The sequence below is a fragment of the Symsagittifera roscoffensis genome, chromosome 2, assembly GCF_963678635.1.
Source record: "Symsagittifera roscoffensis chromosome 2, txSymRosc1.1, whole genome shotgun sequence".
NCBI lineage: Eukaryota > Metazoa > Xenacoelomorpha > Acoela > Convolutidae > Symsagittifera > Symsagittifera roscoffensis.
In genome coordinates, this window is record NC_087063.1 from 73,331,561 (window position 1) to 73,344,230 (window position 12,670).

Sequence of the window (12,670 nt, forward strand, 5' to 3'; positions counted from 1 at the left end):
CGGAAACATGCGACTTAGAATGGAAAAAACGGATCCCGTATTATGACACGTTTTCTTGTGTAACAATCCACTTCTGGAAGCCGAAGTAATAATCATTTTCTACTCCAATTGTAATTTTGATATTGGCGTACCTTGCATTCGATTTGTCAAATGAATTTGAAGGTAGACTTGACTTATAAGCAAATCAACAGTCAAACCACAAACAATATGAACATGAACAAAAATTAAAAATTTTTTCCTAAAGCATCCGCACGAACTAAAAAGTGAACACTCGTAAGAATAGGTAAGAGAAATTCAAACAACGCTAGAGGCTCATGTCTATTTATAACCTAGCAGCGTTAGCTTAAGTCATTCGTCAAACTAATCAAGCCCCTATTTAGGGCATAACTTTGAGTTCGAATTTCAAGAACACGTTTTCTCATAAGCTGAACCAAATTGACACGAACACGTTAGAGATTTCAAGTTATACTCGTTTTGATTGGATCATTTATATATAGAGGCTAGGCCGCACTTCTAAAATAAAAGCGATAAAAGAAACGCTCAAATGTAACTCTGAACAACATCAAAACTAACTAAAACGGCAAGAAAATAAAGAAACATAGCCAACTGACAGTTGGAAAAGAGTAATGAACTCAAGTTAAAAAAAAATGACTTTTTGGACAACCTTCAACTTATGATTGGTGCTTTTCTGATAAAATTAACCCAATTTGAGAAAACTGGATCAATAGGGAATGTTCTCAATTTGCTGGCAAACTACTTGCAATAGAACACACAGCATGAAAAAAATAGGAGACAGAAATTATGACGAAAACCGCTAAATAGAAAAAAAAAGTTTTTGAAAATGTCGAGAAAAGCTAGATCTGCCAAAATATACATTTCTGTCTAAATTTGTCCGGAAAAAATTTCATTGTTTAAGAAGCCGAACAAAACCAATGAAAAATAAAATTCCATCGAAACAAAACTTACGAGGCTGTAACAAAGCTAACAACTATTGAGCAGATACCCGAAAAGCCAAAAAAATGTTTTAAACTAAACAATATATTACCTCCTCAAAAGAGTTATACACAAAAGAAACTTGTTCCGCTCATCCAACGGAGCAATATGATGCCACAGAGCGGATTAATTATAAACCTGAATTTTTTAAGCCGACAAAAACAAACAAGGAAAAACAACACTAAAACTCGTCCAGAAACAATCGAAGGCTTTAAATGAAAATCAAAAAACACTTCGCTAGCGGCAACTTTGCTAAAAAATCTCCCGTAGGACCGTAGGCGAAAATTCCCGTAGAACAAAAAACATAATTTTTGACATAAAAACACTATAATTTCTATTCTAAAATTTTTCAAATTTTTTGTGCGATCCAAAGGGGAGCATAAAAATTATGTTTCCCTTGAAACGACTCACAATTAGACAACTAAGCCGATAAAATATAAGCCAAAATCACTTGGACAGAACACAAGTTTTAAGCGATGACAATGTACGAATTCAAGGTTAGTAAAAACACAAACCCTACAATTATATCAAAACACTAAAAAACAACTACATGTAAATTGCGCACAACAATAAAAAAAACAATTCTAAGAAGTGGCATCTAAGATGACAACAATCGGCCGACACTTTGAACCGGACCATTTCCTGTTTGTTTAAGTCAATTTGAAAAAAAAAGAAATTTACCAACTAACATGCCTCAATTTATAAAGCGGACGCATTTTAACTGGTATACGAAAAAGTTCATTAAAAACATCCGACCCGGTCCACGTTCGAAGCCTCTTATTTTGTTGCGGGTCTCCTTCACTACCTCTACGCTTCAGATCTATGATACCTTGAAGCTAAAGTGCTATTTGTAATATAATAGTGTGTTCTTTCAAAATGAACACATTTTGTCGCAACAATATTTGCGTCGTAATAATATTTGCGACTTAGGTTGGAAGAAAAAAGAATTCATACTATAACACAAGCTTTGCTTGTGTAAACAAAAGCTACCAACAAAGCAGCTTCATTTGCTATTAACGTGCCTATGTTACGCAGCAAACGTGCCACTAAATAAAAAATGAAACATTTCCAATGCTCTGAATTTGCATTTCCGACCTGTAGGTTAATAATATCACGTTCTCGCATCAGCACCAGAGTCGCTTGGACTTGGAAGTAAACCAACACTAGTCGTTATTAAAACTGAAATAGATCCTACTAAATTGCTTATGGTTGAAAATGCACCAAGCGGGTAAACAATTGAGCATTTTATTTGCGACTTCGGCTGGAAAAGTTGAATCGTAGTATTACACTCCGCCTAGCTTGTGTAAAAACATAATTCAAGTCTTTCAGTGAATTGTTGAAAACTAGCTTGCCTATTAATCTCAATCGCCAATCCCTTGCATATTAAGCTTTATAAGCTTGCCTATTAACATGCATATTAAGCGCAACCACCAGAACTGTTCAAAAAAGATTGTTAGATTAGAATATCTTTAAATTTGAGCACAAGGCGTCGATAATTTCAAAGTAGTATAAAAAAAATCCTTCAAAAAATTTATTTCAAATTAACTTGCACCAAACGTAGCACTAAAATGTGCAGCTTAACTTGGAAAACGTTGACCTGATCGTACCACAGTATGCTTGCAATCTGACTTGTTTAATCAGCACTACTTAACTGATACACTGTCTAAAACTTAAAAGTTTTTGTTTCGCACAACTTTCAGGCAATACTATGGCCTTGATAACCTGAAAAAGCTCAATTTATTAAGATCTACGGTTATGAGAATGTCAGTAGCAAAAACTGACACAACTTTAAAAACGCGAAAAAAAAACAATAATTTCTTTGAATATTTTGCTCGTTTTGTGGTACATTTTTACCTTGCGGAACGAATTTTTTGGGCTAATCAAACTGCAGGTGTCTATCTGTGTCTTTTTATGCAGCTCAATATTTTTCAGGATCTGGGGCGTGTCTCCAGGACATTGGAGGTGGAGGTGGAGGGCTGACTGGGGCAGGCATCTTCCTGATCATTTACTTCGTCTCCATAGCCATATACCTCATAGCCGGAATATGCTACAAGGTAGCACAAACACTTCTTATGCAATAAATAACTGGGTCAAACTCAATTGAGAAGGTCAAAAACTCAACCTCATATGATATCATTATATTCAGCCAAAAAGGCCACCATAGGATTTTATTAATGCTTTTTACTTGCAAATATTTGTTCTGAAAAAAAATTAAGAATGAAAAAAATATGATGTTAGATTATCGGCGCAAACCCTAGTAACACAAAAATATTATTTTGTTGGAGGGGGGGGGGGGGTTCATTTTACAAATGCTGCTGATCATACAAAAAAGACAAATGGCTACAAAAAAACTGCAAATCGATCAGCGAGGTTTATTTTTCTCTGTGCATTGGTGCACGTAAACCAGAGCTTTTTCATTTCCTCCGATCACCAACTAGACAGTCTAAAGACACAATTGAAATTGACCTTTGAGATAGTCTGTACAATACTTGAGGTTAATGTGACATCACTACATGACGTCATGCATTCTTATGCTATATTAGATTACATAATTAGCCTTGTTAATGAAATGAAGTTCATACATTTATATTTATTTAACTATGTAAATATTGATGGTAATTAATACCAACCAGAGGAGATATATACCGAGCTACTAATCAATTGGGTAGACTTGAAGAGAATAAAATATTAGAATCATGCTCTAACTTGCGCCGATCGACTAGCGATATTCCAGAAGTAGAATCATCCCACTCCTATCACCATGTGATATAGTGTCCCTTCGGATGGCTGTGGACAGCTATATCGTCGTTTAATGATAATGTTGTAAGCTGTTCGAATATTAATTAGCGCTACTGGCTATCGATTGTTATTGATTGTTTCCATAATTTATATGTCTCGAGCGGTTAAGACTTATCTTGCTTTTAAGGACGCAGGATTCGGTTCTTAACTTCTGGAATATCGCTAGTCGATCGGCGCAAGTTAGAGCATGATTCTAATATTTTATTCTCTTCAAGTCTACCCAATTGATTAGTAGCTCGGTATATATCTCCTCTGGTTGGTATTAATTTGTTTGTATCTTGTGTAGGCGTTGTACAAGGGAGCTAGAGGGATGGAGATGATTCCGAACACTGAATTCTGGATGATGGTGCCAGGTCTGATCAGAGACGGGTGTCTCTTCATCTACAGATGGATCGCCGGCAAAACATACAAAAAGAGCTTCGATGCAGTGTGAGTGTCAGCGGACATTTTAAAGCCAGCAACATTTTACAACAACCAAACCTTAGTCACGAAATCGGACTAACTCTAATTCTATTTAATACATCCAACTTTAATAAACCTGAATATTTTTGAAAATTTGAGTTATTATTATTTTATGAATTTACAGTACTTGATAACTAGGGCGCGGAAATAACTAGTTGTTTACTTTTTCGGTTCATAATGAAAGTCAAAAAAGTAGGCACCAAACAGAATTTAGCCTGAATTTGCCCTGAAAAACATCAAAAACGTTCGCAGAACCCCAAACTGGATTTTGTGATGAAAATTCATGCCAAACTCCTTCGTACAAAAGTAACATCATGTGGAATCGAAAGGTTTTTTAGTATTCTGAAGCAAAACTAGATAACTGTCCGACAAATCTGAGTGAAAACGTACAAAACTGTGAAAACGTACAAAATTTATGCGTTTATAAAATGAAAATCGAAGCTTTCTGCACTTACTTTTATTTGTTATTCATAAGCCACCAGAGAATTTAAAAGAGTACTTTTTACGACCTAAGTTTTTCCCAACATGATCCATGCCATTAAAAGACAATGAGGTAACTAATGAGATTTTCCTTACTTTTTGGCGGCGTAAACCTTGGCGTCCCTGCATAAGATAGTGATTCTGTAGTTTATGTCGTGTTCGCCAGCTGCGTCTAAGCTCACGGGCACAGCAGGCACAGAAAACTGAAATGGGCAACTTCTGATTTGCGCGTAGACTCAAATTTGTAAATAAACATGACTAGCTCTGACTGTAAAAAAAAAACTGTCTCTAAAAATTTTCTCATAGCTTTTTGGGCTCTTTTCACTCTCCCTTTTTCAAAATTTTCTTAATTTTGCAACTGTTTTGGGTTATTATGACTAAAAGTTTTTAGAAAAGTTGCTTCGTACCTTGGTGAGTACTTTAAACGCCTCTGTGTCTAGTATGATGAGTTGCTGGCTCTCAGTGCCCAAAACAATGCAACTGATCGCATCATCCTCCGTCTGGTTCTTCTTCATCGAAGTCACACACGTGACCACATTCTACAAACAGAGTAAACAAAAAATAAAACAAAGCAAGGATAGCCAATTGCTGTGCAGATGGCACAGATTTCTCCGACCACGGTAATTTAAGTCAAGTAAAAACAACGATCATTTTTCCACTGTTTCTCTAGGCGGTGTTATGCGTGTGTGTAATGACATAATAATCAGGCATATTTATTAAATAACAGCTACAAAAAAGTTATCATTAGAAGCGAAAGATAGTAGCGTTATATAGGAAAGTCGTTTCTCTCACTAATTCCTGAGAGCAAGTTAGTCTGAAAAAATTGAAAATTCAGGCCAATTTTTCTCGACACTAGGAAAAAATTTTAAAAGTTTTAATTTAAATCCGCATCACGAATACGATGGCTTTCATATGATGACAACACAGTATTATCCCTATTAACTTTCCTTGAGGTAAAAAATGAAATGAAAAAACAAAACCAAACTACGCCATAATTCCTTCGCCATGGTCAGAACAATAAGAATTACCGGATGCAAAGAAAGCTACACCGAGATGAGATAAAACTGGAAAAAAAAATCGTTTTTTTTTCGAAGTTTTTAATACTTGTTCGTGTGACCCAAAAAAAAACAAAAACGTGTGCGCAAATAATTTTTTTTTGCAAAAGTGAGTAGGCTTTTTAGAAAAAAAATATGAAGTCGCCGATTTAGATTTTTTTCAAAGCTGCACTGAAAGTTTAAGCTGACCATAATTGGCTTGAGCTTATCGCAAAACAGGCATTTGAGCCGAAACGCTGTTTTCGAGCACTTATAACGAAATAATCGCCAAAAAATTGCGTTTTTTAAATTTTGTAACGCTCCTAAAAAACTTGATTTGTTATGAAACCAGGTAAAAGCATTCAAATTCTACTTCAGTTGAAACTGGATTTTGTATAACTTAGAGCAATTTTTCGATGCTAATCTCTTTTCCGAATTCAAATCACGATTAAAATTTACTTGACCGCAAATCTTAAAACGAACAAAAACACCCTACGCCAGAATTTTCACCCAAAGTTTCGAGAGCAGTCTTAACAACATCTGGTTGCTATATGTATAACCCCGCAAAATACCAACAGTAAATTTTTTGTCCGTTTGTAGCGATGGGGAGATATAGGCTTAGTGACAGTAGGCTTAGAATAGGTATTTACGATTTTATTCCGCTACCTTTCTCTTTGCTAACATAACCAACAGACAGTTTGAAAAAGAGTTACGGAACGCAAGTAAACAAAAAAAGCTAAATTGTTTTTGGAAAGAAAAATGCAACTTTTAAATTTAAAGAAAAGTTTTGAGTTTCAAAGAATTTCAAGGTAATTTTTTTATTTCGCTGGAAAACCTGAAAATTAGCAGTCAATCACGTTTTTCGGGACCTGTACAGTTTTGTTGTTCAATAGCGGAGTTTGACTTCCTTTTAGAAGAAATGAGCTGAACTTAAAAATAAATCAGGAATCAAACCACGAAAAATCAAAATTAAACATGAATAATTTTTAAAACTGTTTGAAACAAAAAACAAGGCAAAATCCTAACGACGTATATAAGAGTCTTCATTGCGTTCATCGACTCTTAACAACAAAGAAAACAGACTTTTTCAGATTTAATATAAGAGCTTTACAAAAAAAATACAATTTTTCGGTCAGAAAAATTCAAATTAGAAGGAAAATTTTTTTGCTCAACAAGCTTGCCGCAGTTCGATTCGGATTCAGAATTTCATTCCTTTGATTTTTAAATTTATTCGCCCGCTAAGTATAATAGTTGGGTGCAAAAAATTGCACAATTTAATCCACCTAGCTGACAAATTTCCAACAGTTCACGAAAAATGATCACAGGTTAATTTTTTTACATTTGAAAGCAGAGCGTCGATATCTTCAAAAAGATATGAAAATATCCCTTAAAAATTAATATTTGTAAAAATACATGACATATTTATTAATCGACGACTTCTGACAAGTATTTGTGGAAACTGAACTACCATGAAACAAAAACGCCCAAATTCAAAACTCGTGGGCGATACAGTGGTCGGAACAATAAATCGATGAAAACAGTGTAAATAATGTAATCCATGAAAAGTATGACACGCAATGAGATGAATATACAACAAATTATACTACGCACTTGTCTGGTGAGAGGAGAAACCTTGTGCAGGTTGACGAAGTTGTTCATCACTTCCGGATTAGTCATCATGATCAGTCTGAACAAACAAACACCAATCAACCATTTATGAGAAACTTAGACTTTATAAGACTTATAAATAAGACTTTATGTGGAGGTCGAAAAAAAAACTATAAATAAGGTTTGAAAAATGTCCAGAAATTCAGTTTTTAAATGTATTTCAGTAATTTTTTATCCACTAGTACTCGTTTCTGATTGAATTTGATGAAATAGCAGAAAAAGACATACTTCTGTGATTTGGTGGACAGAGGGATGTCTGAGTTCTGGGGATCCAGTCGCAGTGCTTCTAGTCTGTCTCGCAACATGGAAGGCGTAATCTGTCCCTAAACCACACTCTCAATTCAAGCTCATCATTAAAAAATATTTAACGTATATTTTGCGCCCATTACACGATTATAACAAAATTGTTTTCGAGAGTGGAAGCAACTCTCAACTCAAACCCATTCCAAACATTTACTCTTTCAAAATTATCAAGACTATTGATATTTAAACTTCATTAATTCAAAATCAAAATCTCACAGAATAGAACACTAATACATTTCACTTACTTTTCTAAATCGAGAACACTATTTCGAAAAGAAAAAGAAGGTCTATTAAACATTCAATCATAGATACATACACACAAGCCAACGTACCTTTTCAGCCATCTCCTATAGCAAAAGACTTTTCAATTTATACGGATAACGTTCATTACAAATTTCTTTTCCACATCATCAGAACTGAAAAATAATTCTGATCTTGTTAACTACCGCCAATTGCAAAAAAGGGGTAATTAGTTTCAAAGTGCAAAATTAGTGGCTAGCAGACAATTGAAAAAAAGCCTGCCAATTAAGTCACTGAAACAGAAAAATGATTGAACTGTTCCTGTGAACTTTTTTTCAACTTTTGATTTCCGCGTTCATTACGAAATGTGTTTTGCACGTCTAATAAATTAAAAATCCAGGTGCGGGGCTGAAGAAATTATACAGTTGATCCAATAACACAATCCATGGAAACGATGATACGCAATGAAATGAAGTGCAACAAATTTTCATTTTCAAAGGAAAAAGTCTTTCACCTTCAAATTTTAAATTATAATTATCTTTTATGATCAAATTATTTCTGATCAAATTAACCCAATTTAAGAAAATAAGTTACATTTGTATACCACTGGGAAATCAAGAAATTAAAGTTCAATTTTGAACGAGATGTCAATCAGGTTTCTTCGCGCAATTTTTATTTTGCGCCAATTTCGGTAATTTAAAAAGTTGCCTACCATTTAACGAACGAATTTGAAGGGAGCTTGAAAAACCTTGAAGTCAAACTCCGAAAAAAAATATTTGAGCGAGGACAACTAGTGCTGATATAAATTATCTGGACAAAACAAAAAAAAATTTAAACGCTTCTTTTCAAATTGGGTTGACAGAAATTGACACAAAAATGAGGACAAAAATTTCTCAAAAATTTCGCAGAATTAATACGAAGCAATTTATTTTACAAAATTCGAGCCCCAAATGTAAAACCCAAAAACGGGTCACTTATGCTTTTTAGTTCATGAAAAATTACACCACAAAAGCTGGGTCAATCAATTGCTGACACAACTATATCAAAGGGAGCCTATTATGAAGCCCAACAATATTGGGTATAATCTCCCAAATTTGAAGGGTATAATCTCCAAGGCTATGATCTGCAAAAACTTCTGCAAGCGTTTAAAAATTGTATTCCTAAGAAATTTAAATAAAAAACGACAATTTTTGGCTATCAAATGAAAAAACCTTCATCATCTTCTAAATCGACATAATCAATTAAAATTTCGATTGCTACAAAAAGCCATAAATGACCCTGTTTCTGGGTAAAACTTTGGGCCCGAACTTTGCAAAATATATTGCACCATATGAAATTGTAAGCAGCTTTAGTCTTTATCACTTTTTGCGTAGTGTCAACGCTTTTTTTTGATAAAAATCAAGTTTTAATGCGTTTTGTCCGGATCATTTACACAGAGGCGAAGTTTCGGATCGCAAACACCAGCGAGAAAGCGACAAAAAGCAGGCCTATAAAGCCCAATTTAAAAAAAAACAGAATTATGCCTCGAGCTTGATCTGTAACCAAGAGATTATGAGCGTCTCACGCAATCACCACTCAGCCACGGACTCTTATTCAATCACAAACACTAGCCACAAAAGGAGCATTGTGATTATAGCAAAAACGCCACCAAATAAATAAAAACTTTTAAAGAACACTTTTATTTGCGAGTTAGCTTGGAAAAAATAATGTTCGTACTAATACACTTCGCTCGCAACCTCGCTAGTGTAAAACCATACCCTACAAACAGTTGGAAGAGTCAATAAATGCAACGAAACAAAAAAAAACCGACTCGTTGAAAAAACTTCATTTTCGACTCTCAAAGTAATTATATCCTCAACTGTCTTTGAATTTCAAGGCGAATTCATGATTGACACTTTTTTGAGGAAATTAACTCAACTTGAGAAAACTGGATCAATCGGTAAAATTTTTTATTCCGCTGGGAAATCCAAAAATTAAATTCTACTTTCGAAACGAAGTCAATCACGTTTTTTGCGACCTTTAAACTTTCGATAGTAGTTTACCTTCCTTTTAACAAAGGAAATGAACCGAACTTAAAAATTAGAAGTCAAACCGCGAAAAGTAAATTTGTGCCTGAACAAATTTTTGAAAAATAAACATAAAAAATGTCTTTTAAAGTGTATAGGGTGTATAAAATAGTTGAATCATTGTTATAAACATTGCTGCCGGTAGATCGATAGACACAGTATTTGTGGAGTGCCTTACATCTCTGGTGAGATTCCAGTACTGCTGCTCCACTTCTGACACAGGCAGTCCCTCTAGAGTGTACTTGTAGAAGGGCCTCATGTTCTTGTACACATACACACTCTGGCCAGACGCCACCACTATCGCTACACACACAAATACATCACTACTAATCGCATTCGATATTTATGAAGGAACTGCTCAAGTTGGGAACTGTTGTCATAAAGTTTTAATGCTGGCACTCGAATACAAATCTTTTCCCACAGATATGGAAATAATTGGCATCAAATTTGAAAAACACAAACCCAAAATCATCAAATTCAACAAAAAACAGACCATTGAGCTTTGCTAGGGTAAGACTCCGATTGTAAAAAAAACTCATGACGACATCTTTTTCGTAGACAATCCTGAACTTCTTCCAGGTTCAAAAAAAAAAGAAACAAAAATCTACGATAACCGTTCAAGGCAAAGATCTTGTTTCAAAAAACCTTCTGACCAATGATTAAAATATTCACGAACCGGCTAAACTTTTTCAACTCTTTGGACATAAAAAACATTTTAGTGTACCAACCGGGCGTCTTTGGTATGTTATTATCAATATAGAGTGCGCATATTCCAGTGGGGAAATCCAGTATCTGGTTCTCCATCTTGAGAGTGGTGCCCTGGTAGACCTTCAGTTTCACACTGGTCGGATTGGCCAGAGAAGACAGTTGGGCAGCGTCCATCTTGCCAAAGTCAGCCAGCACCAGCTACAACAACCAAAAAAAACTTCATTTATTGATGGAATGCAATTCGGCAAACTAAAAGCGTATAACCGTTGCGATGAAAGTAGCGTAGAATGTTCTGACCGAAATATTAGTTCATTTATTCTGTTGTTCTTTTGAGTCAGAAGTTAGGAGACAATGATTGGAATAAAAATATACTTAAAAACAATATTAAAATCGGAATGTGGTGATCAGGTTTAACTATCTTTTTAGAATCCGAATCACGAATGAAAACGCTTCGTATGATACAACAATTGACCCCTCTAAGCGGTCTTAAGAAGCCTAAAATTGAGCAAAAAAACGTCTCACGCCATGGTTGCTTCCCACATCATGAAGTGGTCGCAACAAAAACGAGGTAAATATTAGCTGTGTCATGGGAAAAGCGAACTGTTGACGCTGCAAAAAAAACATGAGTGACGGATTCAGTCTCTCGGAGCGGTGTACAAGTTGCCTGAGAATTTATCTAGCGTTACTCAAGACAATGGATCCTCCTATTAAATTTCAGTTGTGAACAAACTACCTAAGCTCAATCCTTTCGAAAACTTTTTTTTGCATTGAGATGAACTGTTTTAAACAATTCTTGGTTACTCGCATCGCAGCATGGGTACCCTCATCATGGTTGGTATTACCTTGTGGTCTCCATCTCTGGTGAGGTCCGCTAGGGTGATGCAGGAGGAGAATGTGTGCAGTTGGGCCACTGGGTCATGGAATGCAGTCAGAAACTTACTCTTCGTCTCGTCTCTTCAAACAAACGCCATAGCAAAATAATAAAGTGGAAGCAAAAATAACAAAACAGCTCTTATTTATTTGATTTTATGGATGTCAAGATCTTTCCTCCTTTCACAATGTGAGGGGTGGACATTCGTTAGAAGATATCTTGAGCAACCGACAACTGATGCAGAGATCCGACTTAACACAAGGACTCATGTACGCCATGTAGATGTATATTGATCACTAATCCGATTTATCTTCTTAATGAGGTACACCAATGACAAAAGTGCAGCTCCATGATTTTTTCTGTAGGATGTAAATAATTTACGCCGTGTTTTGTGTTCTCTTGTCGAATTTATATTGAAAATTCAAATCAGCTCCCAAACCTGTTCCCAGTTCACTTGGATGAAAATTCTACTATATTAAATTTAGAAGTTAGTTTCTTGATCCTTCCAACTATCGTCAATTTAAACTTCAGAAACAGCTTCGACCACAATTCCAACTAAGGAATTTGGACTAGGAAATCACAATTACAACTGTGAAATCATACGCTAACTATCTCATCATAAGCACATTTGTTGATTAATACATCAACTTATGAAGCCGTTCGTTCATTATTAATTTGATTTACATGTCGGATCAAGGGACAAAAAAACTTAAACCAACTTCAAAAGAAAATTTTTAAAACTAAAAACAATCATTCAAGGAGATCATTCAATGCGTTCTGACCCAACTTGATATGATTTGTAAACTGTCAGATCTATGTACGTCAACAATTACTTGATCTTCTGCTCTCTTTCAGACAGCACTTTGGCACTGTCCATCACCGCCTGCTGCTGCTGCTGATTTCCAATTGAGCTACTAACATCTGCCATTATTCGAGTAATCGATTTCAAAAATATTTAATAAGCTTTCCGAGTCGATTAGTTATTAAAGATCCTTTCTCATTCCGTTAAGCATTACATTGCCCCTGAAAATACCATATTATGACAG

The 12,670-nt window shown here is 35.1% G+C and overlaps 2 protein-coding genes across 2 annotated transcripts in view; one reads left to right on the top strand and one right to left on the bottom strand.

Annotated features, from left to right (window-relative positions):
• The window catches only part of LOC134840492 (cation-dependent mannose-6-phosphate receptor-like), a 35,834-nt gene extending 31,443 nt beyond the window's left edge, over positions 1–4,391 (top strand). Inside the window, exons 4-5 of the mRNA XM_063856327.1 lie at positions 2,926–3,047; positions 4,079–4,391. Coding sequence (XP_063712397.1) covers positions 2,926–3,047; positions 4,079–4,225 — 269 coding nt within the window. The 3' untranslated portion in view covers positions 4,226–4,391. The remainder of the gene's footprint in view (positions 1–2,925; positions 3,048–4,078) is intronic.
• Positions 1–12,670, bottom strand: part of LOC134840490 (Bardet-Biedl syndrome 1 protein homolog) — a gene marked incomplete in the record, with an annotated part of 512,639 nt that overhangs the window by 42,752 nt on the left and 457,217 nt on the right. Inside the window, 9 exon segments of the mRNA XM_063856324.1 lie at positions 4,831–4,937; positions 5,142–5,273; positions 7,380–7,455; positions 7,665–7,759; positions 8,072–8,086; positions 10,224–10,348; positions 10,774–10,951; positions 11,596–11,707; positions 12,458–12,647. Of these exon segments, the coding sequence (XP_063712394.1) occupies positions 4,831–4,937; positions 5,142–5,273; positions 7,380–7,455; positions 7,665–7,759; positions 8,072–8,086; positions 10,224–10,348; positions 10,774–10,951; positions 11,596–11,707; positions 12,458–12,552 (935 nt within the window).